This window comes from Rhinopithecus bieti, unplaced genomic scaffold (assembly GCF_001698545.2).
Source record: "Rhinopithecus bieti isolate Rb0 unplaced genomic scaffold, ASM169854v2 scaffold_39746, whole genome shotgun sequence".
Classification (NCBI taxonomy): domain Eukaryota; kingdom Metazoa; phylum Chordata; class Mammalia; order Primates; family Cercopithecidae; genus Rhinopithecus; species Rhinopithecus bieti.
The window spans coordinates 1,655,635-1,682,026 of record NW_016816960.1 but is presented as its reverse complement, the minus strand read 5'-3'; the positions used below and the strand labels follow the sequence as shown (position 1 = coordinate 1,682,026).

The window sequence follows — 26,392 nt, the reverse complement described above, 5'->3', positions numbered from 1 at the left end:
CATGCCTGGGGAGGACTGGGTGGCCCAGCACACTCAATCCCCGGATTTTGCCTCCCACTGTTGAGCGTTTCCTCAATGGGTCTCCTGGGCCACCGTCCTTCTCCAGCAGCTCTCGTTTTCCTGCCTGGCTGTCATCTCCAGGCCCTGACACTGGCTGGTGACCGCAGGTGGCCCTCTGCTCCTTGCTGCAGCCTGCTGTGGTCCTTGCCCATTCATGGCATGTCCAGGCCAGAACCTCACAGGGCTCTGGAGCCACAAGGTCTCCCCGGTTCTCAGGGCAGGCCTTGCTGGCCCATCCCCAGCCTGCACAGACCTTCACCAGTGTCCCTGGTGATAAGAGTTCCAGGGACCCAACACCTGGACTGCTTCTTCCAACACTCAGCGGCAGGATAAGAATGGAAGGAAGGAAAGAAAGGAGGGAGGAGGAGTCTACCAACTCCAGGCCTCCCCACTCCTCTTCTTAAGTCTTCAGCCCCTCCCCCAGGTCTCTACATTTCCTCAGAACCTCCTTCTGTCCCTCAGTTGTCAAGGCTCAACATGGGGTCAGGGCCAGAGTGCAGTGTGGGTCAACTTCAGCATGAGGTCGGGGTCCTTGCTTAGACTCAAGTCAGAGTCAGCGTTCGGGCTGGGGCAGAGATTGAGGGCAGCCAGGGTCAGAAAATGGTCTTCCAGCCCTTCCAGGGGCGGCCCACTTCTGTCCTGTGGGGCTGAAGATGCTGGCTTCTTCTGGAACTCTCCGTAACACTGCCAGCTGGCAGCTCTGATCATACCGTCTCCTGCTCTCCGGCTCTGGTGTCCAGGGTGACCAGAGCCGCCTCTGGGCAGGAAGCCAGGCCAGAAAGACCAGGACATCCCTGAGCGCCTGTCACCATGGCAACCTGCCCGCTCTGCCCCCTCCAAACTCAAATCCAGTATATTTTTCAAATCTAGCATGACAGAATGGGAAGGGCCTTCTAGATCAGCAGATTCCAGCCCCACTCCCTTGTCCCAGATGGAGAAACTGAGGCCCATTTGCAGAAGGGAGGGGGACCTGTTGATTAGGGACCTGGCTCCAGCCTGTCCTCCCTCCCGCCCACCCCACCTCAGTGTCCCTGGGGCGCGGAAGGTGGGGGCAGGGATGGGAGCCTGCAGCCCGATCTCCCGGGAGGGAGAGGGCGGGCCCTCCACCCAAGCGATGGCGGGGGCGGGAGGCGCGGGAACCTGACACTGAGGATGAATAAATGATGCTCGCTCACTACCCGTGGCCAAAGCTCGCCGCCGCCGAGCGCCGACTGGCAGGGGCAGTGACCGGCGGCCGGCCCGTTCGTCCCTGGGCTCCGCAAGCGGCGCGGTGGCGCGAAGATGGCGGGGCAGCCGGGCGCGGGGACCCTCTGGGTGCTGGGCGGCGCCGCACTCGGGGTGTGCCTCGCGGGGGTTGCCGGGCAGCTGGTGGAGGTGAGGCCGCCGCGCGGAGGGACTGGGGAGGCTGTCACCCTCCAGGCAGGGCGCTGGGGGAGAGGGGGCGCCTTTCTGATCTGGAGCTTGTTTGATCCCTTCCTCTTGCCCTGGGAGATCCAGTCTCCTGGGCGATGCAGCCCTGCCCCAAGCCCTGCCAGGCTGTGAGAAAGACTCAGCCCCACTCTTGGGGTTTCTGGTCTGATGGAAGGGCACAGTCCCCGATTTCTGGAACATTAGTCTGAACAGGGGAGACTCACCTTGACTTTAGGGATTCCCAGTCTGACTGGGGACACAGCCCTGCCCGGACTGATGGGGGATCCTGGGTCCCCATCCTCCAGCCTTTGGTCTCACTGGCAGGGAGGTGCACAGCCCTGGGTTTTCTGGACCTCTAGTCTGATGGAGCAGATCTAGACCCTGAATTTAGGGTCTTCTGGAGGTAAGAGCCTCTATCTCCAGAGATGCTCCAGGGACCCCTGTCTAATGGAGGGGGAGACATAGCCTTAAGATAGAGATGAGGGCATTCCAAGTTGGAGAGTGGGGGCAGCAGGATGAGGAGACCCTTTACAGAGAAGCCATGTGGAGCACTAGGTCCAGAGGGGCAGGCAGGGCAGGACCCAGGGACTGGGGAGTCTGACTTGGTCCTGGTGATAACCGGGAGCTTTAGAAAGTTTCTACTCAGGGACGAGTGAGGATGAGTTCTGGGTTGAAAGGAGGGTAAATTGGAAGCAGGCACACAGTGGGAGAGGTGGGAGGAGCTGCTGAGATAGCACAGAAGCAGGTGGAGAGGATGGCTGGGTGGTTGGACAGAGCCTGGCTGGCGCCAGGAAGGGTGGGGCCATCTGTAGCCTCCCTAACCCCCTTGTACCCCACTCCTGCTGAGCCTGAAAGGGGAGCCAACAAGGGAGCTGGCAGACCAGACCTAGAGTTCTGGATTGTGAGACCCGAAGGAGAAGGCCCAAGAGCCCAGGCAAGGGAGGAGCAGGGGATGCAGGCTGTGCAGGCAGGGGCGGACCAGAAGGAGCAGGAAAACAGAAATGCAGAGGCAGTTAGAGGTGCCAGGGAAGTCCTGAGTGGCGGGGGCATGGGGACAGTGTGGGATAGGGAGGACAGAGCCATGGGGAGGTCATTATGGGGGGACACAGCCCTGAACTGGAGGGTTTGATGGGGACATAGGGACAGAGCCCTGAATCCGGATGCAGTGTGTCCCTGCTGTTGCCCAGAGGGCGTGACCATGAAGCTGGGCTAGAGTCAGGTGTCAGCTCCAGTGTCCCTGTAAGGGGAGCTATGCTTGCTTGAGCCCCATGGGGCATACTTGGGCCCCTCACAGGCTGCCCTGAGACCTGGGTACAGAAACTGAGCTGGCCTAGGTGCAGACAGAAAGCTGGGGGTGGGGTTAAGTCAGTTCTGAGCCAAGGACCCTTCTCCCTCACCCCCAGGAACTCATCTTCTCCCAGTTCATCACAGGAAATTGCATTTGGAGGCCATCTGCCTGACATCTGTCTACAGCCTGAGCAAAGCCCTAGCTCTTCCCTCACGGAAGCAGCAGAGACATGGGCAGGGCTGGGGGCCATGTCACCACCCACCTCAGCCCTATGTGGCTCACCATCACTCTCCATCAGCCCATGAAGCCCTGAAGGAGGTGGTGGCCTCCATGCTCCAGAAATCAGACCCCAGCAGGGCCCACCATGAGGAGAAGACCGGCTGTTACCTGCTGTCGTCCACCCAAGACCCCTATCAGTGAGAGTAGGCCCAGCTCCACCCACATCAGGGCTGGGGCAAGAATGTGTAGGAAGTGAGCTGCCTTGGCTCAGAACCTGAGAACTTTGCCATGGCCCTCAGAGTCTTCCAGTCATACAACCAGTCGGGCCAACACATTGGGCCTTAGAATTAGGGCAGCTGCCACCACCAAGCCCCTAACCCTAATGGCACAGACATGTCCCTGACCACACCCACATGCACGCCAACCACACGTGTGCCCAACCTCACATATGTTCCCCAACTTTACATACATGTCTGACCCCTCACATATATCCAGGGGACAGTACTGAGGAATGGTGTCATCTTGTCAATAGCTCACCCTGGCAAGGAGAAAAGAGCCTGAGAATCAGGTACCAATCCCAGACCACAGATCCTCTGGGTTACCTAGGACAGGTTGCTGATCCTCTCTTGAGTTCTGCAACCCACGCTGAAGGGTGGCATGCACTAGATGAAGAAGCACCTGGCTCATGACAGATGCCTAATCCATGTTTATGGACCTGGGGAAGAAGGACTGGATGGTCGAACTGCAGGTTGCCTTTCTTCTCAGAGAACCAGAAGGGATTACTCGTGTCTGTCCTTATTTGGTAATCAGGGGACAACATCTCGCTCATACGCCCCAGGGTTCTCTCTCCCTCAGAGGACAGATCCCTCTCCCTACCCCTCAGCCACACTAAGTGACAGACATGGGGTCATATCCATCTCTGGTCAGGGACAGGTCTACTCAAATTCCACACTATGGGTCCATGTCCCTTCAGACCTAGGGAGGACTGTGTCCCCTAGACACCCAGGGCAGGACCATGTCCCCTAGACACCCAGGGTGAAGCATGTACCTAGACACCCAGGGCCAGGATCATGTCCCCTAGACAGACAGGAGCAGGGTTGTCTCCCCTCAGACCTGGGCAGAACTCTGTCCCCTAGACACCCAGGAGCAGGGCTGTGTCCTCTCAGACCTGGGGCAGGACTGTGTCCTCTAGACTCTGAGGCAGTGTCCTGTCCCTTCAGTCCCCCAGGGCAGGGTCACATCCCCCTGGAAAGTGGGAGTGTCTGGCTCTGCTCTATTCAGGCTTGCTATAGCCACGATTCTGCCTTTTAGCCTCCAGGTGTCGCCGCAGCACTGCAGGCCTTTTATTTATTCAGTGCCTGTCCTGTGGACACTCTGGCAGTCTTCTGTTCAGAGAGTGACTCCTAGTAGGGTAGGCGGCCAAAGGAGGCCACCTGGCAGGGGTCCAGGCCAGCTAGCAGAACTATGAGGCCCTGACTCCTAGCTCCACACCTCACCTTCACTGGGGAGATGTGAGAGCAAAGCCAGTCAACCAGCACCCCCCAGGCCTTACCTTGTCTCTGGCCTTGGTCCTGAGACCCTATCCGCTTGGGTGGAGCCCAGGACTGGAGTAGGAGGATGTGTTCGTAGGGGCCTTGAACCTGGCCAGGACAAGCCATCCATGTTTGCTCCTCCAGGCCTTGGTTTCCCCAAGCATCAACCACCCTCCCACTTCAAATCCCTGGCTCTGCTCAGTTCTCTTGCTCTAAATCTGGAACTTTCCTAGGTCTAGGGTGTTGGTAGTGCATGCTTAAGGAGTTGATTCTAGGAGATTCTGATATGCTTGGGCTGAGTGTTTGCTGAAACCTGGGCCCTTCTCAGCAGGTTCCAACCAGCTGGCCTCTGCCTAACTCACTCCCCTCTCTCCTGACCCACAGCCCAGCACGGCCCCGCCCAAGCCCAAGCCACCCCCGCTGACCAAGGAGACAGTGGTGTTCTGGGACATGCGCCTGTGGCACGTGGTGGGCATCTTTTCACTGTTCGTGTTGTCCATCAGTGAGTAGCTGTTCCCTTCCCTCTCCGTCACACTGCAGTGGGAACGCAGCACTGCCTGCCCCCCAGAGGGCTTGGAGCAGCAATTCCGGGCAGTGCAAGTAGGCCAGGCACCCGCAGGAGACCCACAGTGGTTTCTGGCACCTCCTGATCCTCACAAACTCCCTGTGGAGGGCTGACAGGCCGGTGGTGACCTGAAGTGTTCTGCCGGACCCAGGGAGGTAGCCACATGGCAATTATGGTAATTACAGGGAACTCCACTGAACTGAGGACTAGGACGAGGACGTGTCATTTTTCCCTATGGCTGGCCTCCTGATGCTTTTCCTGCAGTTTGGCCAGCTTAAAGGCCCACACCCAGGGGCCCCAACAAGGCCATCCTCCACTAGAGGCTCCCCAGACGCCCAGCAGATGTGGCTCCCAGGCTTCGATCCCTGCCTTGTCAAATACCATTTTCCGGGAATGACTCACACCCGCTTCAATTAAAAGCAGGAAACCCATTCCTCTCCTGGGCTCTGGGAGCTTCTTGATGCAAAGTCACAGCAGAAATGGGCTTGGCCTGCTCCCCTTAGCCCTCCGTTCAGGGTGGAGGTCTGGAGGTGGGGAAGGGGACAGAAAGACACAGGAGACAGAGGCCGAGTGGGGAGGCTGCCATGGCACAAAACAGTTTGACAGAGGTTCCCACGAGGCAAAAGCAGAGTGTGGGGGAATGCAGGCAGTAAAGGGAGAAGCAGCCCACTCCCCTGCAAAGGCATCACAGAGGAGGGTCCTCTGCGCTGCAGACCGGTGGGAGGGTGGATGGGGTTTTGCAGGAAGGGAGGCTGGAAAGGCATTCTGGGCAGAGGGAATACTGTAAGCAGAGACTGGAGGAAATGCAGCCTCACGCAGGGTCTCAAATGACCCCAACTGGACATTTGCTGAGTGCAACCTGGGTGGGGAGGCGAAAGCTGCACTTAGTCCCAGCCGGAGCTGTCCCGGGATGGGGAGCCCCAGAAAGCTGGGTGGTCGACAGAGAGCCCACCCAGATGTGAGGGGCTCCAAGGAACACATGACATCTGATTTGCATGTGCTTCTCCTGGCACCAGAAGTGCCATCCCAAGAGAAAATATCTGCCCTGCAGAAAATCCCCGCTCCCCCATCTGAGCAAGAGCCTGTGCTTTGTTCCCAGCCGCAGCTGAGAACCAGTCAGGCATCTTTGTGGAGGCCCCACAGACAGACAGGTGTGCCTGCAACCTCAGCCAGGTGTCCAGAGAGGAAAACAGCCCGCTGCAGGGCTGGGAGTTCATCTGCCCTACAGGAGCCACGGGCATAGCCTAGGATGCAGGTCTAGGGAGCAGCAGGGAGAGCACTGTGGGCCTCAAGACACAACAAAGGTGCCTGGGGCCACATGAGAAAATTGCAGTGTCAGACCCCAAGTAGCACTCGGCCATCAACCGCACAGACCATCTCTAACGCCATTTCCTAGAAAGGGTAAGGGATAGTCCCAAGACGCCTGAGCAGCAGGCAGCACTTGTTACCTTCCATTGCAGGATCTAGGCAGTGGGGATAACACAGCTCCCTCTCCTGGGGGGAGACATTTTTCCTGCTTCCCAGTCTGCTTGGGCCTACGTGGTGCAGCTGTTATTGGAGCATTGCCCTCAAAGCCCTGCAGGAAAAGGGGATGGGGCTAGATGGGGTGCCCCTGGAGGTCTCCTCCAGACCCAGGGACTTATATCCCAAGCCTCTGCCTGGGCCCTGGAACTTGACCCAAAGCTCCTTGTGTCTCGCTTCTTTGAAGAGAAGCAACCAGGCCAGGCTGTGTGGGGCAGGCCTGAAGTGAGGGGCGGTGTTTGAGCCCTGCTCTGGCTGCCATCAGCTGCCCACTGAGCGCCTTTGGAAGCCCCAGCCTCCCAGGGCCTAGGACCAGCTTGCATGGAGCCTGAGTGGGCATGGTCCCAAGGAGGTTCCTGGTGGGTGGCTAGAAGAGGTGGCCTAAACCAAAAGGGTTAGGATTGGGTACCAGCTTTGGGTCTTAGGCATGGACACAGGTTCTGGAGAAATCTAGGACCCAGCTTCTTGGATAAGACCTGCTGTCTACTCAGGTCCACCCCCGGACACTCAGATCTACAGCTGGGGCCTTGTGTAGCACCCTCCTCCAAGTGTATGCCTGGATGCTGTTGGCTCCCCAATTCATTCACTCTGGAGTCCAGTCCTGTTCCCCGAAGCAAAGGCTTTGAGATCATCCCATTCATTCATTCATTGATTTTTTTTTTTCTTTTATTCTGAGCCTGGGTGAGACCTAGTGGGACCACAATATTTGTCTGAAGGGGTTCTGCCTTGGTTGCATAAAATGACCCCAGAAGGTACTCCAGTCCAGGGTACATAGATCTGATCCATCTTCCCCAAAATAGACCTAGCTCATCCTCCTTGGGCCTTTCTGCCCCCAGGAGTCTGCCAGAATTTATGTCTGGTCATCTGATTTATAATAGGAACCAGCTCCATCCCCTCCCCTAGGACTGGGGCCAAGGTGGTCAGGCTGTGGGGGCCTTAGAAAAATAAACTCAGTCCAGCCAAGTCCTGGCAACCCTGACCTGCCCTGCCCATCACTAGACAGGCCAGCTCCATGCCCTGGACCGACTGGCGTGGGTGCAGCTGCCCTCAGCCGGAAAACCACTCCTGAAATAACTCTGTCTGAGGTGAACGCCCCAGGGCAGGGTCTGTGCCCTCTCATGGGCTCCTGCCCTAGCCAGGGAGAGCCCAGGGATGTCCTGGGAGGCTGAGGAGGACATGCAGAGCCACGTCCTCTCATGACTGAGGCAGCTTTGGCCCAGCTCTCAGTAGCATGGGGAGGAGAAGCTAAGTTGCACACCTAGAGGCCTGGGTTGGAAGTGCTGGATGGCCCCCAGGAAGCTATGGCTTAAGTCATGGTGCAGACCTCTGCCTTACCCTCCAGTGACTCTCAGTCTAGTCAGAAAGACCCTCAGGACCAGGACTAGTGACATAATTTAGCCAGGGGCCCTTCCAAGCATGGGGGCCTGTGCAGCTCCATGAAGTCAGCCGTGCTTAGGAAAGCCACCTTGGTCATCATAGGGTCCACAGGGGTCTTGTCAAGATGCTGAGCCTCCTGCCAGAGTTTGGTGGGTGAGACACATGTGGGTGGATGGGGGCGGGCCTGAAGGAAGGCGGGTGCCATTCCTGGGATGTCTGAATCCCAGCCCCAGCCAAGCCTGCTCTGTCCTCCCTACAGTCATCACCCTGTGCTGTGTCTTCAACTGTCGTGTGCCACGGACCCGGAAGGAGATTGAAGCCCGGTACCTGCAGCGAAAGGCAGCCAAGATGTACACAGACAAGCTGGAGACTGTGCCACCCCTCAATGAGCTCACAGAAGTCCCAGGAGGTGAGCTGGCCCTGGCTCGAGCCCTGCTATGCCAGACAGTTCCTCAGCCCTGCTGCCTGGAGTCACCCTGTTCCTCCGCTCCAACCACAGCAGGTTCAGGGAGGGGCCCCAACCTTGCCCCTGGAGACCAGAGCACAGAAATTGGTTGGCATGAGGCAAATAGAATGAAGAGCCTATTCCCCGGTAGGAAGAAGGAAGGAAAAGGCAGGGTGTAGGAGGTTCTGGGGCTCTTCCCCTCGGGACAGTCAGACCCCAGGACCTTGTCTCACCACCATCACATGGTCTCTTTCCCCTGCCCCACAGAGGATAAGAAGAAGAAGAAGAAGAAGGACAGTGTGGACACAGTGGCCATCAAGGTAGAGGAGGATGAGAAGAATGAGGCCAAGAAGAAGAAAGGAGAGAAATGAAGACATCCTGGACAGCTTGGGCAGCAGGCCCTGGAGCTCAAGCTGTGGCCAGGGTCCAGGAATGTTGGACTCTGAGCTCATTTGGGGACCACAGAGGCTGTGGTCATAGAGGGAAGCTGAGGCCCATGGCTACATCCTCATGGCCCCTCAGGGGCAGGAACCAGACAATCTAGTAGGTGTCCTGCCCCCCAGCCCAGACTTGGCTCCTTTCGCCCCATCCACGTGGGTACTGCCTCGGCAGAGGTGGTATGGTGCCACTGTCCCTCTGGAGATACACTGCTCTCCCCACCGTGACCTGCCTCTCTCCCACCCTTTCTGCCAGGGATGGCGGTGGCTATGAAGGAGTAACAGGATAAGGGGTTACTTCAGCCACCCTTTCTGGCGCGAAATGGCTGAAGTGCATGGGTCAGGGTGTGAGGCCACTCCCAGACTGGCCATGAGGAGGCAGAGAGGGTCACTGGAGGACATTGTGGCAGCAGGAGGGACTCTGTCTGGCCAGGGAGGAGCCCTGATGGTGAGGAGACTTCCGCAAGCCTGGCAGGGATCCAGCTCAAGGGAGTGAGTAGAGGTGGCTTCAGAAATGGAACCCCCAGCCCAGCAGACACCAAGCTCAAGGCAATGGGTGACCATCATTTCACACGTTGTGATGAAGCTGAGGCTGCTGCCAGGCCCGGCATGAGGCCCGGGGGCTCGAGCTCGGGGCTGTGGGCTGCAGGGCTGGGTCAGGGGTACACAGAGCTAAGGTCAGTGGGCTAGAGGGTGCAGGAAAGAAAGCTGGGGTCTGGGCCCCTCTTGGGAATCAGAGTATATTTAAGAAGCCAAGGGGGACCTCGGGCTGTTCTGGTGGCCCCTTCTATGCCCAGCTGTTCTGGGAGGTCCCAGGGCCCTAGGAGATCACAGCAGCGCCTTCCACCTGCTGACCATAACAGTGCCAGCTTCTTTGCAGCTTCCTCTTCTACTATTTCCCACTATGGGCACCTAAAAGAAGCATCTCTGACCAGAAGCACCTGGGGGAGGGAAGATGCACAGAGGTGCTTCCAGATGGCATCGAACAGACTAAGGCTCTGAAACCTAGGCCTGAACACTAAGGTCTCGAGACACCAGAGGTTCCTGAGCCAGGGGAGCCTGCTGGAAAAGCAGCCTGCAGAGATTTGTGAATAAAGCTGAGTGCCTTCTCAGAGCCAGGCCTAGAAAACGGCCTCCTGAGATGACCCCTCAGGATGCGCTATTCCTGGGGCATTTATGTGGAGGGTGATGGGCAGTCAGTGACAGATGGCTCAGACCAGGCTAAAGTCCCCTCCCTGACTCTTCTCTCAGCCTGAATTAGGATGAGATAGAGGGAGAAATGGGAGCCAAGAGGCTGAGGGGCAGCTGCAGTCACCTGGGCCCACCCCGGAGGCAGGCACAGGACTCGGGAGGGATGCCGCCAGCTCTCTGGGTGCTGTGTTCACAAGGCTGTGTTCATGACTTTCAATAGACCTGTGAGGGTCTGTGCCCAGTGCTGGGGACACAGAAGAGTCAAACCTGGCTCCTGACCTGGACCTGAATCATCATTGTACAGGGAGGAGAGTGATCCAGGCTGATGAGGAAGGCATATATATAACATGGGGTCTTAGGAGCAGTGAGGGGCAGGGTGATGGCAAAAGGCCCCGTCATGGAAGCTGAGGACTCTGACACCAGATGGAAACAGTTGACTAACCTCTGCCCTTGGAGTCCAACCCATGGGCTTCTCATACATAGGGGTGACAAAAGCCATTCTATTTATGCAGAATTTTCCTGTGCGGCCAGGCAGCAGAAGTCCAGAGGGGTAGGGGCCACTCAGGGTCACACAAAGCAGCAGTTGCTGAAGACTGGGGGAAGTCCAGGCTTGGGCTCCGCCTGCCCTCCCCCTGACATGGAGCCACCACGAGCCTTTTATGGGCAGGCCTGGCTGCTGAGGGTTGGAATAACGTCTGACTCCACTGTGTCCAGACAGGGGACAGGGATAAAGGGTCAAAGTTCACTATGGCTCTTTGGGGCAATGAAAGGCTATATTCTAGCCTCTTGTCAGAAATCAACCAAAGTTAAGGAAAGCCTGACTCCCACAGTTATCCCAGAAAGAGCACCCACTTTCCAATCCAGACAGCTGCACCCCAGCTGTGTCCTGGCAGCCCCAGCTTCAGCCTGGGTGGTATGTTCCAGGGCGCTCGGTCATCTGACCCTAATATCACCCCTTCACACCCCCTCCACCTTCTGTGGGAGCTACCCCAAAGCTTTGAATGGGGGCAGATCCTGGAGGCTCTGCAATTTTCAGTGTAAACTGCCTGCAGTTCCCCATCTCACCCTCATCTGGTTCACCTGTGGACTCCCACTACAGCAGGTCCAGGAAAGGCGGGGCCTCCGAGGCCCAGGAATAAGGAGGCATGGAAAAGAGTAATGTTTAATGGAGTACCTCATCTCCACCCTGACTCTCAGGGCTGTGAGAGCTGCACCCGCAGCAACCTGGGCACAGAGGCAAGGGGGGCCCACAAGTGAGGTAGGGCACACGGAGTCAGAGGGCAGCAAGGAGGCTGAGGGGCAGTGGGAGTGCCAGGAGCAGGGCCCTGGATGGGGCTGGCAGGGCCAGGGCCTGCCCGCTGAGGCAGTCCCAGATCCAGTTTTGGTAGGAGGAGATGTGTAGGTAAATGGGCGGGGCCTCACTCTTCTGGCAGCCTGCACCCCAGCTCACCAATCCCACCAGGTACCACGTGCCCTCCATGGAGCAGACCAAGGGCTCTCCAGTTAGCTCCTGTGGGAAGGGTTGGGGGAGTAAGGGTCACGGAGGCCAGGTGAGGCCAGAGACATGACCCAGCTCCAGGACAGGCAGGATGTCCTCACACCACACCTCCACAGTCCCCCAGTGCCAACATAGGTGAGAAGTGCTCCAGACCCAGGAGACCTTCCTCAAAGGGTTTCATCCCCCACCTCTTAACACCCACCTTCCAGCTCCCCACGGACCCCCTACTCCTCTCACCTCCAACCACCATCCCTGTTCCCAGCCCCCATCTGTTTCCTCCCAATCTCCCCCCAACATCCTCCATCCCCACACCCCGAGTTCTGCCCACCCCTTTCCCTTCCCTTACCCATCCTCCACCCCTCCCCTCTCCCTCCCCAGATGCCGCTCCCCCAGGTGCCCCTGAAGGCGAGTGAGCGAGGAGAGGCCGCTCACATAGCAGAACTGCTCCCTGCGGGTGTCCTCCGCACATATCATCTGGGACTTGATGATCCGAACCAGAGTGGGGATTTTGGTGAAGTTGTGGTAGAAGTTGTCACAATCCTTGTTGTTCAGGATGATGACTTCCTTCTCCTGAATTGTCCGGAACTGAGGCCACATACCTGTGGGACAGGGCCCCGTTTAGGCGCGGCCACTCACTGCTGCCCACTGACGCCAGCCTCGCCTCGTCCTCTCTCCACTCTTCCCCAGTCCCACCTTTTCTGCTTTAGCCATGCACCCCCACCCTCGTTCTAGCACGTACCCATCGAGGGCCCTCAACACAGAGTCCCTGGAGCAGGCTGCCCCCAACCCAGCTTTGCTGGGCCTGCTGTGGCTTCCTGCAGAGCCCAGGCCACTGGGGCCCTTCACACTCCCTCCACCACACTCGGCCTCTTGGTTTTTGCCCTTCCTTCCCTCCTGAGGGCCTGCCAAGTCTCTCAGGGACCAAACCTTCCTTCTCTTCAAGCATCCCTTCCTCCACAGGCCTCTTCCCTGCTGAGCCATCCCAGACCCCTCCATGGAGCCCAGGCACTGCTTCCTCCTGCCTCTCTGACTAGTGTGTCCCTGTCCCTGGCTTAAGCTCCTGGGAGACAGGAGACAGGCCACAGCAGGGATGATAAAGTCACCCCCAGGTCCTCCCACATGGGCTGAAGCCCCCGTGGGCTGTTTTGAGAGTAAGTTGGTTCCTTGAGGCCATAGGGAAGGACATCTCTCTTATGGGTTGGGGACCCCCTGAAGGAAGTGGACAATTCTAGGGTCCCCTGGATGTCCCTGAGAGAACACACCTGCTCTCTGGGCCTTGCTCCTGAATTGGGATGACAAGGAGTTGAGGCCCACTGAGGGGAGGGGAAACCATGAGCTCCAGGTGCAGACTGCTCCGAGCCGGCCATGTGGGCCTTCTGGGCAGCATTTTACAGCACAGAAGACTGCTCCCCCCACCTCAGGTACTCTGCTGCAAGCTGCCGATGCCTGGGTAGCAGGTGTGGACTGTGAGGTATTACTCTGTGCCTCTCTGCCTTCGAGGAAGTTCTGTTTACATGCCCTGGCCTGGCTCAGGATTCAAAGGCAATCACAGTCCCCTGAGGCTAGAGCAGCAGTGAGGTGTTCCCTGTGAGATCCTCAAGGGAAGGGAGACCTCAGAGATGAGAGCCTGGCAGGAAGGTCCCGGGAGTGGCGGGCTCCCTGGGGAAGGTACCTCAGAAACTTCCATCTGTGGTGGCACCCTGGCCTGCAACCACGTCCCTTCTCACAGCACCCGCCCTGGTCTGGGGCGGCTTTGACTCACCGTCAGCCTTGGAAAGTCCCCAGCCCGTCACAGTGCAGAGGGAATGGTCCTTCACCACATAGTCCGAGCCGGGCAGGCAGATGGGCCGCACGTACTTGCTGTACTTGAGTGCCTGCTTGAGCTTGAGGAGGCCAATGTCGTTGGCCTGGCCCACCCAGGACCAGAACCTCTGGGCCCGGTACCTGCTGTGCACGATGACCTGGAGCACCAGGACGTCGGAGGCGGTCTGCGTCATCTGGTCGATCCATGGACTCCCCACCCTCACTGAGTAGATAACATCATGCCTGGGGGGCCATGAAGGGAGGCCATGATCAGCTCCAGGCCCCCTGCCCCAGCCTCCGGCCCAGGCCTTCCCCCACTCTGCTGCCCCCCGAGAAGATCCAGGCAGGGCCACCCACCCACTTCAAGCCCCCTGAGCCTACTCCTCACCACAAACATGAACAGGGCTCTGCACACTCACTCTGTGATCCAGTTCTCATGACCCTTCACTTTATGGAGGGGGAAACTGAGGCTCAGAGAAGTCCAATGAAGCACTCAGGACTGCATAGCTAGGAGGCAGTGGAAGGGATGTGGACCCAGTTTTCTCTGGTTCCAAACTCTACTCTCAGTCCATAGCATGGATTCTTTCACCCCATGCTGTGCCCTGGAGGGGGCAATTCCACTCTTTCCAGCTCCATGGAATGCACCATGGCCTGGCTCTCTAGCTGTGCATCCTTGGGGTACCCCTTGGAGTCTGTATGTTGGCCCTTAGGCCTGGAACACACTTCACTGGTCAGTTCTCACAGCCAGCACTCCTGGCCCCAAAACATGAGAACACGCCCTCTTTTGTCCCCACACCAACCAGGCACCCTTGTGAGTATCTATCTTCCTTTCTGTCTCCCCCACCAAGCTGGGGGGAATGATCTATCCCTTCTCTGCCCCCAGTGCCCAGGCCAGGGCCTTGCTCGAAGAAGTGTCAGAGACGGTTGATGGAAGGGAGGAACGAGGATGTGGGTGCAAAGAGGGTGAAATGAAAGAACTAGGAGCTTCTTCCCATGGAGAGGAGGCATGAGGCTAGACAAATGGCTTCTGAGCTTCCATTTCCCATCCGCGGAATGACTGCACGGGACTGAGAGGCCAGGCGAGGCGAGCAAAGGGTGGGACACTCAAAAGACTGGAGCCCTGAATGAATTTTCAGGACTCAGCCTCCACCTGTTTGGAGCCCAGGTAAGGCTGGGGCTGGGACTGTGGGGCTTTGCAGAGTGCAGCGCTGCCACTGCTGCCACTGCCGCCAGAACAGCTTGCAGGGAGGAGGTGACTGGGCCTGCAGCAGCTCCAAATGCCTCTCCACCCACCCCAATTCAACCTCGACTCACCGGGTCAGGCAGTGGGCCACAGTCAGCACCCACTGGGAGGCAATGATGGTGCCCGCACAGATGTGTGTGCCATTGGCCCGCACGCTGACCATCCAGGGCCACCGTCGAGCCATGGCTTCTGGGTCCCTGAGGGTGAGGTCCTGCTCGTAGGAAAAGCCACAGGCTGAGGAGGAAGGTGAGAGCTTGATGAGGGATGGATCTTTCCCTGTCCCTCCCCTTCCCCAGCCTGACCTCCTGTCTCTCCAACCACTGGCCTGCACCCATCCAGGGGTGCTCCCTTTTCACCTGTCACCATGGAATGATGCTGTCCACATGTGGACTAGGGTCTCACGCCTCAGAAGGGCCCAAGCACTGCCCAGATATCTCTCTCCCTGTTCCCACAGCCCGGGCCCTAGAGCATCCCCAGCCGACCAGCCTAGTGCACCACTGGCCCTTCTGCCATCCCCAGCACACTCTCAGCTCTAATCAGATCCTTCACTAACCTGTTCCTATTTCCACCTGGTTCCACCCTCACCATGTCCCTTACTTTAGCCAAAGCAGAGCTCTCTCCCTCCTCTGGAAGCCCCTTTCTGTGGTTCAGTAAGAGGAAAGTGGATGCCCCAACAGAAAAATGGGCATAGCCCAAGGAGGAAATCCCAGCAGCCAATGACCACAGAAGCTGCTCCGCCCTTAGTCTGCAAGGAAATGCAGACTGCTGCTGCTGCTGCTGCTTCTTCTTCTCCTTCTTCTTCTTCTTCTTCTTCTTCTTCTTCTTCTTCTTCTTCTTCTTCTTCTTCTTCTTCTTCTTCTTTCCTCTTCTTCTCTCTTCTTTCCTCTTCCTCTTCCTCTGATGAGGTCTTGCTCTGTCACCCAGGCTGGAGTGCAGTGGTATGATCATTGTTCGCTGTAACCTCAAACTCCTAGGCTCAAATGATCTTCCTACCTCAGCCTCCTGAATAGCTGGGACTACAGGCACACACCACCACACCCAGCTAATTTTTTTATTTTTTAATTTTTTGGAGAGATAGAGTCCCACTATGTTGCCCAGGCTGGTCTCAAACTCCTGACCTCAAGTGATCTTACTGCCTCAGCCTCCAAAAGCACTGGGATTACAGGCATGGTCCACTACCTCCAGCCTGGAAATGCAGATTTCAATCACAATGAGATTCTGCTCTGTACCACCTGCCTGGCAAAAATGCAACATCGGTGACACCAAGTGTCAGTGAGGATTATCACCCAGAACGCCTACCCAGCGGGAGTGCTCACTGCTGCAGCCGCTTTGGAAAACGGTTTTTCTAGATTGAAGATGCACGTATCCAACATCCCAGGAGTCCCACTCCTAGTGTTTTCCAAATGGATTCGTGGATTGTAAACGTTAAGTAGGCCGTGACCAGCCTTTTTAAAGGATAATACACGCAAGAAAATGTCGGCATGCACAGCACGGGGTACCATAAGTCCTGTTTGGGCGACTTTCTGTGGCAGTTAAATGCTATGTGTTGAGTCCCAAAATAATAAGCCTTTCTTATGTGGGTCTCTGAAAGCCACTGGGCAAGAGAACATCTTACGTGTGCGCCTTGGAGACACCACAAGAAGGCTCACACAGCCTGGCCCTGAAAGCTGTGCTAGAGATCCTGGAAGTCCCTGGCTGGGAGCCTGGGTTAGAGGCATGATGGGTCAGGGCCTGGAGCAGGGTGAGAGGCCACCTGCCCCACAGCCAGCTCAGGCTGGGCAGGAACACACAGCCGGCCCCAGGCCCTTCTGACTTTCCTCCCTCTACCTCAGCAGGAGGGGAGGCCTGTGAGGACAAGACACCCAGAGCTCTGGGCCTCCAGACAGGACCAGGCCTGGCCCACAGGTGTATAGTGCTCGGCGAATACCTGTAGAAGGAGGCGGTCCTCTATCCTGCTCCCCCCCGCCCCCCGTCCCTTCTGCTCCCCTAGCCCCAGTCCAGGTCCTTAAGACTCCTCTGTCACCCTCCTTGCCCCACGGAGTCTACGGTACTCACAGTGGTATGGGTCGACTTTGCCTTCAGAAACTGGGGGTTGGGTCGCCATGGTGGTCGAGGACAGTGTCTGTGTGGTCGGGGCCTGTTGGGGAAGGCGAGGCGGGCCAGAAGGACAGGTGGCCTTGGGGGCACAGCGGGCGGTCTGGTCGGCGGGATCAGCAGTGGACAGCGCCCTCGGGGCTTCCCCTGCGCCCCAGCAACCTGCGGAGGACACCAAGAGGATTAGAGGTGGAAGGCGAGGGCCGTGTTGGGCGGGTGGGGTAGGCATCCGGAGGGACTCACCCGCAGGCTTCAGCAGCAGCAGCAGCAGCAGCAGCAGCAGCAGGGAACCAGCGCGGGAGGGGGCAGACCTCCGGGGGCGCTGCCCGCAGGCCGGGCTCTGGCACCAGGGACCCATCCCAGGGTAGCAGCCGACTGCGTCTCTCCGGAAGGCACTCCCAGTTCCGCCCCCACGACGGCGCCCCCTGTTGACCTCATGCCGCGGCCTCTGGTGAGCTGGGTGGGGATGCTCCTAGTGCCCCGCCTGCGTGGCGCCCCCTAAGGGCCACCCGCCATGGCCCTCCTGGTGTCTGACCCGCAAGGGCGCCCCTAGTGACAGCCTTCCCTTATGCCTCCCGGGCTGGGTACGCCCCAGCTGACCTCCCTCCTTGGCCCCTCCCTCTCCTCACTCCGGGGGTCCAAGCAGTCTCCTGGAGTCCCTCAACTTAATCTCGGCCGATTCTCAGACCTCCTCACCCCTGCAGCCCATTGCCCTGGACTGGCTCATGGCGTTACCCCTCCCGCAGTGAGATGAAGACCAAACCTCAGGGGCTGGCATCCAGGATCTCCAAGTGACCCTACTTTCCCTCCAGCCCCTCCAGTGGGGCTTTGCCCAAGGAACTGAAATCAAGCAGATAGATGTGTTTTAAATAATGATTTTGAAAGACTGCTTCATTCTAAATAACTACACCCCACCCCCACCCCATTCAGCAGACGCCCTTGCCCCACAGATCCATCTGCTTAGGAAAAGGAGTGTAAACGAAGGGTCCCTCCACAGAGGAACACTGGTGCTTACCATTGCGCCACTGTGGGATGAGGAGGTCACTTTGCACATTACAATTTGGGGAACACATTGATGGTTCAGTGACGCAGGAGGGTAATACATTTAAAAAGTCATGTGGGGGACTCAAAGCTGTTGGAAAATTCTAGCCTTATAGAAGATAAGGTGATCCAGCATCGTGGCATGCCCCCGTCCCAGCTATTCTCAGCTACTCAGGAAGCTGAGGCAGGAGGATTACTTGAGCCCAGGAGTTCGAGTCCAGCCTGGGCAATATAGCATCCCCATCTCTACAAGAAAATAATTTTTTCTAAGATAAGGTGAAAGTTAAATCAGGCCAGGATATTCTAACATGTGTCAGGGCTTGTGGTCTTGGGATACACCCTTGAGCTGGACACTCCATGCTCCAATATCTGAAAAGACAGTAAATCACACCCTTCAAGTGCCCTGAGAGATAGGGGTGACTGGTTGTTCTGCACCTGAGGACCAACAGGTCTGAACAGCCCCCCATTCTTCACACAGGGGCAGGGCTCTGTCCTCAGCCTGGCCACCTCCAGCCAGTCTTGCTCGCACTGCAGAGTCTAATGGAGGTCACCAAGGCAGCTCGGGAGCTCAAGGCGCAGTCACCTCACACATTCATCACCCAGGCAGGCACTCTGCCCTGTCCCCACATCACCTACCTCCGTCAGAGACGGAGGAAGAATTGGTCAGGCTCTGCAGACCCATAGAAGGATATGAGGGGTTAGGAGAGGCTAGTGGGTTCTGGAACATGGGCCATGATTCTGGGTCTGGGTCTGTGATCTGGCCATGGTGAGTTACTTGGGAAGAGGCCAGGCCTCGCAGGAAGGCCTGAGGGAAAGTGTCTGTCTCATACCCAGGGGAGGGTCATGGGGACCTGGGGATTGCTGGAGTGCTGGGATGACTAAGAAGGGGCTGCAGTCCCACATTTGGAAGAAGAGGGAGGGGAACAGTCTCCCAGGGTCACACAATAAGCACAAGACAGACATGGCATAAAGCTATCAGAGAAGGCTGAGCTTGAGAGAACAGCCAGGACTGCTTGGGGGTTAGGAAGGTTGTGAAGGGCTCTGACTGAAGTCAGGAAGAAAGATGATCACTTGAGTGGCTCAAAGTTCAAAAGCATCTTCATTGAACAACAGAAAGTAACAGTGGCTCTTAGACCCTCCCCCTCACTCTGCCCTGCCATCCTATGCAACCTCTCGTCTCCACTTCTGAGGGTAGAACAGAGGGGAGGGAGAAGCAGCCTCTAGGAGGGACTGTCCTTGAAACACTGCTCACAGGAGCCACAGGGAGCCCAAGGAGCCCAGCAGAATGTAGCCAGTGAGGAAAACTGGGCAAAGGAAGGCAGGGCCAGCCCTACTGATGAACCTCATGTCAGCGACCTCAGTACTGATCCATTGGGTGAAGCGGGCAGTGCTGGTGTAGATACCTGGGAAGTGGCGCCGGCCACAGCTAAAGCTCCAGCTCACCACTCCTATCTGAATCCAGGTCTTGTTCATTTGGCAGACAAGGGAGCTGCCAGAGTCAACCTGTAGAGAAAAGGAGGGAGGGCATAAGGATGGCAGCAGGAGGGCATCGCTGGCCTGAGCCCGCCCTTCAGGATGAGCTCTGTGACACATAAGCTCTGCACCGGACCACGCCAGCCTCTGTCTTCATTTTCCTGCTAACTCTGACCCTAACTCCCCATCCCCTCCTCTGCCTTCCCCTTAAATCCTGGTGGGCCTCCAAGGCGTTGCCTTTGATCTTTTTCTTTCCTGAAATCCTGCTTGCAGAGTGAGCTGTTTGAAATCCAAACCCATTCTCCTCTTTTTGTGCAAACATGGGTTTACAGATAAGAATACTGTTTATAATGACATATATCAAAAGGTCATAGCTGTTATTTCTGCTGATAGTGGGTTTCTTATGATTTTTTAAAACTTTCTTTACACTCTTCTGTAATGTCAGAAAATTTTATAAATCAGAAAAACCACTCAATTGTATTTTTTTTAAAACATAATGAACACCAAGATTTACAGGACATAATCTAATGAAGAATGCAAGACACTTAAGGAAAAAAGTAACAAACTGTGCCTAAGAACATAAAAAAACCTACATCAGTGTACAGATATACTGTTGTTCAAAGCTGAGACAACTTAAAACAATGTGAAAATGTCAATTCTCAGCATTTGGCTTCCTGCAGTATGGAAGACAAGATACCCTAACCAACCTTATTCCTAAAGATACCTACAAATGTGAAGGTTTTTTTTAATTATGATTTTAAATGCATGGGTAAGCTAGCAAGAAAATAAAGACTCTTCAGAGTCCAAAACCGAAATGAGGGTTAGAATATAGAGATGTCAGCAGAGCCCAGAAGACAGCTTTTGTCCCAAGGCCCTTTGTCAAACCCAGCAAAACTGAGCTTCAGTTTTCATAGCCTTGTTCATGGGTTCAGGAGACAAAAGACAAAAACCCAGGGCCTAACTGAGGGGAGGAGCCTCAGAGTAGACACCCTACAAAAAGTTATACCTTCAAAAAATGACCACACCCTCAGAGTGAGGGTGAACTGGAAGCACTCTCGTATGAACTCACAACATGACTTCACACTGGGTGGTTCAAAAAATCTGAGCCAAGGATGGATGTGGTTTAAAGTGGTGCTGGGATATTCACAATAGCAAAGACATGGAATTAGCCTAAATACCCATCAATGATAGACTGGATAAAGAACATGTGGTACATATACACCGTGGAATACTATGCAGCCATAAAAAAAGAACACAATCATGTCCTTTGCAGGGACGTGGTTGGAGCTGGAGGCCATTATCCTTGGCAACCTAACTCAGGAACAGAAAACCAAACACCGCATGTTCTCACTTATAAGCGGAGCTAAATGATGAGAACTCATAAACACAAAGAAGGGAACAGACACTGGAGCCTACTTGACGGGGGAGGGTAGGAGGAGGGAGAGGATCATGAAAAACAACTAATAGGTACTAGACTCAAAACTTGGGTGATGAAATAATCTGCACACAAACCCTTATGACACAAGTTTATCTGTGTAACAAACCTGAACTTGTACCCCTGAACTTAAAAGTTAAAAATAAGTAAATAAATAAAGTGATGCTGGGTTGGTCGTACCTGCAGGCACCTGGCTGAAGCAAATGTAGATTCTGTCTGGAGGAACCTATCTTTCAAGCCACACTTTAGAGTAGTCCTACAATTAACACTCTAAGGAGCATGTCCTCGCTACTCAAAACATTGCACACCACACAAGGAAGTTGAGGCACCATGAGCAAATGTCAGCCAGCAAAATAACTGGGAGCAGGCAGAGCCTTTGAGGCTTGAGATACAGGAATGACCACGGGGATGCTTTAACATGCCTGTGAGGGCACTCTTTCTTAGGTTTGCTGGTGGGTACATGGATGTTGCTAATGTTATTCTTTATTCTCCATATGTGTTTTATAAATATCCTTTCGTCTATTCAATAGAGTAAAAGCAATTAAAAATCATAACAATGTCAATTCTCCTTACATTAATCTCTCAAAGCAATTCCAATTAAAAAGCCAGCAGGGTTTTCTCAGGAACTTGACAATCTGATTCTAAAATTGATATTGAAGGATAATAGTCCTTAAATTCTAGGATGGTTTTGAGAAAGGAGAGAAAATTGGAGAGTCAGGTTGGGGGCAGATTTGACCTGCCAGATAGTTACACATATTTTAAAGCTATAATTATAGAAATATAATTAAAGACGAGAAAGCTATAATTATAGAAATAGTGGGGTACTGGCATAGAAACAAAAAAATAGCCCAGTGAGGGCCGTGGAGAGCCTGTAACCTGATGCCTACCCGGGAGGACACTTGACACACTTTACACAAAGCATCACGTCTGCGGGAAATGAGGGCTCTGCAGTAGATGGTGGCAACATTGGCTCACCAGAAGGAGAAAGGAAAGTTGTATGCTCGTGCGTGTAGCAAAACGTTCCTACCGTAACAAAACTTCAGAGGAATTAAAACTCTGAATGTGAAAAGTAAAAATGATAAAGCTAATTAAAACATATAGGACCAGCACAGTGGCTCACACCTGTAATCCTAACACTCTGGGAGGCCAAGGTAGGAGGATCACTCGAGCCCAGGAGTACAAGACCAGCCTGGTCAACATAGTAAGACTCTGTCTTCACAAAAATAAAATTAGCCAGGCATGGTGGCACATACCTTAGTCCCTGCTACTCTGGAGGCTAAGGCGGGAGGATTGCTTGAGCCCAGGATTTCCAGGCTGTAGTGAGCCATGATCATGCCACTGCCCTCCAGCCTGGACAACAGAGCCAGACCCTGTCTCTAAAATAAAAAATAAAACCAAAACCAAAATGGATATAGGACCATGTTATTATGACTTGGGATGAAGCATATTTTTAAAAATAAGATTCAAAACCCACAAACCGCTGGGTGCAGTGGCTCACACGGGTAATCCCACCGCTTTGGGAGGCTGGGGTGGGAGGATCGTTCGAGCCCAGGAGTTCAAGATCAGGCTAGGCAACATAGTGACACCCCATGACTACAAAAAATTTAAAAACTAGTTACTCAGGAGGCTGAGGTGGGAGGATCGCTTGAGCCCAGGTTGAGGCTACAGTGAACCATATCATGCCACTGCACTCTAGCCTGGGTAACAGAGCAAGACTCTGTCTCAAAAAAAAAAACAAAAAACAAAAAACAAAACTCACAAACCTGAAGAAATGTGTTAGGCTTGATTACATCAAAACTAAGGTTATCTGTTCAGTAAAGGATACCAAATCTCACTGAAGACTGATGAATTAAGATAGGGCTCTGTCCAAAACCAACCAGAGGTCAATGTTGAACATATCTAAAGAGCTCTTGAAAATAACAAGCAGAGTGAGCTGGGGGGAGATGTGAGGCTTCCATGGCCTCACCATGGGGATTAGGCCAGGCCAGCTTCCTGATCTCCTGGCAGGGCAGGGAACGCCATCCTCAGGAGCACCAGAGATTGGGGGATGGGGGGCTCCTGAAGTGAGGTTTAAATTTAAATAGAAACTTTTAATGGGACAAGGCATTTCATAACTGAAAGAGACTAAAAATTATGAAGTCTGCCCAAAATGACATTTGGAGAAGGAAGGAATATTTGACGCAGGATATGTGGGGGCAATTATTTGAAGGAATAAAACCATTTAATGTGAATACCTTAACAAATTCAGACGCCTCAGTAAACAATTACAGGAGGAGATATGCAGCACAATATAATTTATACCAACTAAAACACACACAGCAACACTATGCATTCTTCAAAGACACAGATATCTTTAATTACACTTTATTATGATTATGATTATGATTATTTGAGATGGAGTCTTGCTCTGTCACCCAGGCTGGAGTGCAGTGGCATGATCTTGGCTCACTGCAACCTCCACCTCCTGGGTTCAAACGATTCTCCTGTCTCAGCCTCCCGAGTAACTGGGATTACAGGCACCTGCCACCACGCCCAGCTAATTTTTGTATTTTTAATAGAGACGGGGTTTTGCCATGTTGGCCAATCTGGTCTCGAACTCCTGACCTCAGGTGATCCACTCACCTTGGCCTCCCAAAGTGCTGGGATCACAGGCGTGAGCCACCGCTCCTGGCCTAATTACACATATTAGACAGATTTGAGTTGATGTTCTTTTGCGGGGAAGGGCAAATGGAAGATGAAGGAGAAAATGAAGCCAGTGATAATCACACCAGCAATGATAGTGTGAGGACCCTTGCCTGAGATAGGACTGATGGGAATAGGACTGATGGGACTGTAAGGGCCCACAGCCCACAGAAAGCAAGAGCATGAGAGAAGGAGAGAGAGAGATCCACTGTAGGTAAGCATTCTCTCACCTCAGTGAAATAAAACCAGAGTTCAGAAACAAAATGTGAGTCACTCCATCAACAGAAAAAATAACTTTCAAAATGTTAAAGTAAAAACAAAATCTACAATTAGAATGTAGAGTAATGAGAACGTCACATATTGCACAGGATGTGGGCCTAACCTGCACACAGATTGTCCTGGTCTAAAGTACTTTTAATATCAAACAAGAGAGAATAAAAATAAATTATTTGTTATTATCATCAATTATCACTGCACATTCAGCTCAAGACACTTGAAAAGGAATTAATAAAGACAAAAAGAGGACAGTTCATGTGCTACAAAGCAGAAAATCATAGACTTGAGAAATAAAATCAATCGCTTATTCTTAAAAAACAACAAGGCTGGGCACAGTGGCTCACGTCTGTAATCCCAGCACCTTGGGAGACTTAGGCAGGAGGATTACTTGAGCTCAGGAGTTCCAGACCAGCCCGGGCAAAACAGTGAAATCCTGTCTCTACAAAAAATTTTAAAAAACTAGCTGGGCATAGTGGCACACGCCTGTGGTCCCAGCTTCTCAGGAGGCTGAGGCAGAAGGATCGCTTGAGGCCGTGAGTTCAAGGTAACAGTGAGCTATGATCACAGCACTGCACTCTACCCTGGGCAACAGAGTGAGACCCTGTTTCAAACAAAACAACAAGAACAACAAAACAGATAAGCACTTTGTGACTCTTACCAAGGAAAACAGAAAGAGAAGGAAAAATGGAAACACTTCATGGTTTGAGTAGAAAAGAAACTAGAACACATCCAGGGAAAATACACTTTCTCAGAATCTCAAGACTGTTGACAATTTCCTCTTTGTGGATTTACACTCTGGATGAAATGACCTTTTTCTATTAAACAGAAATCATTTAAACAAATTTAAAGAGTGACAGAAAGCCCGACAAGTCCAATAATTATGGGCAAAACAACTTAAAATATTCCCCAAGAGCAACCACTCAAAGGAAAACAGGCCTATGTGGTTTCATAGGCAACTGCTATCCAGCATTCAAGGAGGAGATAATTTGTGTTATTTCAAATGTTCCAGAACATGAACAAATATTTTTCAAGTGAAGCATCGTCCTGATACTATCATTTGACAAAGGGGTGCCTTTCTCTACATACCTTAAAGTAGAGCCCAGCATCACTGGAGGAAAAAGTGAAAAGGTTGTGTGCATTGTGCTGTGTGGACTGTGCCATGTGGTACTATTTGTTCCCCGGGGCCCAGACCTTTCTTAAGCTCAGTGTTATCCATGTCTGGCCCAGAGCCCAGCATACGGTGCCTATTGAATGAATGAATAAATGAAAGCATGCTCCACAAAAAGATATTAGGAATCTGAATCCAACAGATGAATGAAACAAAAGCACACCATAAGCAGGGAGGAATGATCTTGGAATGCAGGGCGCATGGACGTGAGGAATCTGTTCAGGGAACAGACTCAGCATCCTGAAAGCAGAGTCAGAAAACACATGTATAAAGGAGAACGTTCTTTCCTGAAATCAAATGCCGTGGCCACACAGAAAGGAATGACTCTCCCCTCAACAGATGACAGGCCAAATTGGCACCATGGCATGCTTCAGGGTAAAGTGTAAGAAGCACTGCCATGAATATGGGCAGCGAGAGAAAACACAGCTATGACTCTAGGTTGTTTTGGGGAGAAAGGGGGACTCAAAACAATAAAGTAAAACACAAATAAAAGAGAAAGAGGTGAAATCATTACTAATTACAAGTCATATGAACGTAGGCCTAGAAAGCCCAAGAGTCCACTAAAAATTCTTCGATATAATAAAAGAGTCAAGCAAGATGAACTCCCAGATGTCTTCAACAAGAGGAGGAGTCTGGAAGACGGAAATGAAGAAAGCGAAAATGCAGGAAGTCTCTGGCCCGCTGCTAAGGAGTCTGTAGACACTGATTAACTACGTGATAATTCAATTTTAAATATATATGTGGAAAATATGAGGTGACCAACAGCAGAAGGAAATGTACATACGTAACTTCTAAACCGCTAGAGGATAAAAGTAGAGTGAAGAAAAAAAATCAAACCAAAATGTAAGGTGACGGAACAAAAAAAAAAATCCCCAGTCTTCTTGGTAAATAGATTAAAGAACAGTCTCTCAGATGTGTTGAAAAATAATGGCAGCCAACTTTGTGTTGTTTACAAGAGATACATCTAAAACTAAATGACACACTGTCTCGTGGGAAATAATAATTTTTCTGGAATACTGTTCTGAACATTTGCAATTACACAAGAAAAAGAAATGAGGAAGACTTACAGGATTTTATTTTAGGAAAGAATGCTCAGCTTTATAAATGTGTTTTCTGACTGTATGCTCTAACTCAATTTGCAGTCAGTTCCCTGAACAGATTCCTCATGCCATGTACATACACATTGGCAGGTGGTATGTCTGTGGCCCACTCAATTGAAGAGAATCAGCTAGGTCCAGGAAGGTTGCTGATTACAAAGTAAATACACAAAAATCTAAAATAAAACACAGAAAATACGACAAAAGAAAATATACCAGGCTGGGCACAATGGCTCATGTAATCCCAACACTTTGGGAGGCTGAGGAGGGTGGATTACCTGAGGTCAGGAGTTCGAGACCAGCCTGACCAACATGGTGGCGCTCTATCTCTATTAAAAATACCAAAAATTAGCTGGGCATGGTGGCACACATCTGTAATCCCAGGTACTCGGGAGACTGAGACAGGAGAGTCGCTTGAACCCTGGAGTCGGAGGTTGCAGTGAGCTGAGATCGTGCCACTGCACTGTAGCCTGGGGCCACAGAGCGAGCCTCTGTCTGAAAATAATGAATTCATTAAAATATATATATATATATATA

The 26,392-nt window shown here is 53.3% G+C and overlaps 3 protein-coding genes across 3 annotated transcripts in view; 1 reads left to right on the top strand and 2 right to left on the bottom strand.

Moving 5' to 3' along the window:
* Positions 1-1,043: 1,043 nt before the first annotated feature.
* TMIE (transmembrane inner ear) lies at positions 1,044-9,968 on the top strand. The gene is made up of 4 exons (XM_017855747.1): positions 1,044-1,434; positions 4,894-5,011; positions 8,232-8,381; positions 8,685-9,968. The coding sequence occupies exons 1-4, from the start codon at positions 1,342-1,344 to the stop codon at positions 8,786-8,788; spliced, it is 465 nt and encodes a 154-aa protein (XP_017711236.1). The 5' UTR covers positions 1,044-1,341; the 3' UTR covers positions 8,789-9,968.
* Positions 9,969-11,187: 1,219 nt separating this feature from the next.
* Positions 11,188-17,321, bottom strand: PRSS50 (serine protease 50). The gene is made up of 6 exons (XM_017855651.1): positions 16,927-17,321; positions 16,645-16,845; positions 14,661-14,823; positions 13,306-13,589; positions 11,976-12,142; positions 11,188-11,555 (listed from the first exon to the last, which is right to left on the bottom strand). Exons 1-6 carry the CDS (start codon positions 17,039-17,041, stop codon positions 11,319-11,321), a joined length of 1,167 nt encoding a protein of 388 aa, XP_017711140.1. The 5' UTR covers positions 17,042-17,321; the 3' UTR covers positions 11,188-11,318.
* A 1,483-nt stretch (positions 17,322-18,804) lies between these two features.
* The window catches only part of PRSS46 (Putative serine protease 46), a 17,855-nt gene continuing 10,267 nt past the window's right edge, over positions 18,805-26,392 (bottom strand). Inside the window, exon 5 of the mRNA XM_017855653.1 lies at positions 18,805-19,227. Coding sequence (XP_017711142.1) covers positions 18,973-19,227 — 255 coding nt within the window. The 3' untranslated portion in view covers positions 18,805-18,972. The remainder of the gene's footprint in view (positions 19,228-26,392) is intronic.

Excerpts from the sequence above, each read along its gene's own strand:
- TMIE (XM_017855747.1), top strand. The coding sequence starts at position 1,342 with ATGGCGGGGCAGCCGGGCGCGGGGACCCTCTGGGTGCTGGGCGGCGCC. Across the intron at positions 1,435-4,893 it reads TTGCCGGGCAGCTGGTGGAG|CCCAGCACGGCCCCGCCCAA; the intron begins GTGAGGCCGCCG and ends CCTGACCCACAG. Across the intron at positions 8,382-8,684 it reads GCTCACAGAAGTCCCAGGAG|AGGATAAGAAGAAGAAGAAG; the intron begins GTGAGCTGGCCC and ends CCTGCCCCACAG.
- PRSS50 (XM_017855651.1), bottom strand. The coding sequence starts at position 17,041 with ATGGGTCCCTGGTGCCAGAGCCCGGCCTGCGGGCAGCGCCCCCGGAGG. Across the intron at positions 16,846-16,926 it reads GCTGCTGCTGAAGCCTGCGG|GTTGCTGGGGCGCAGGGGAA; the intron begins GTGAGTCCCTCC and ends TGTCCTCCGCAG. Across the intron at positions 13,590-14,660 it reads GTGGCCCACTGCCTGACCCG|GCATGATGTTATCTACTCAG; the intron begins GTGAGTCGAGGT and ends ATGGCCCCCCAG.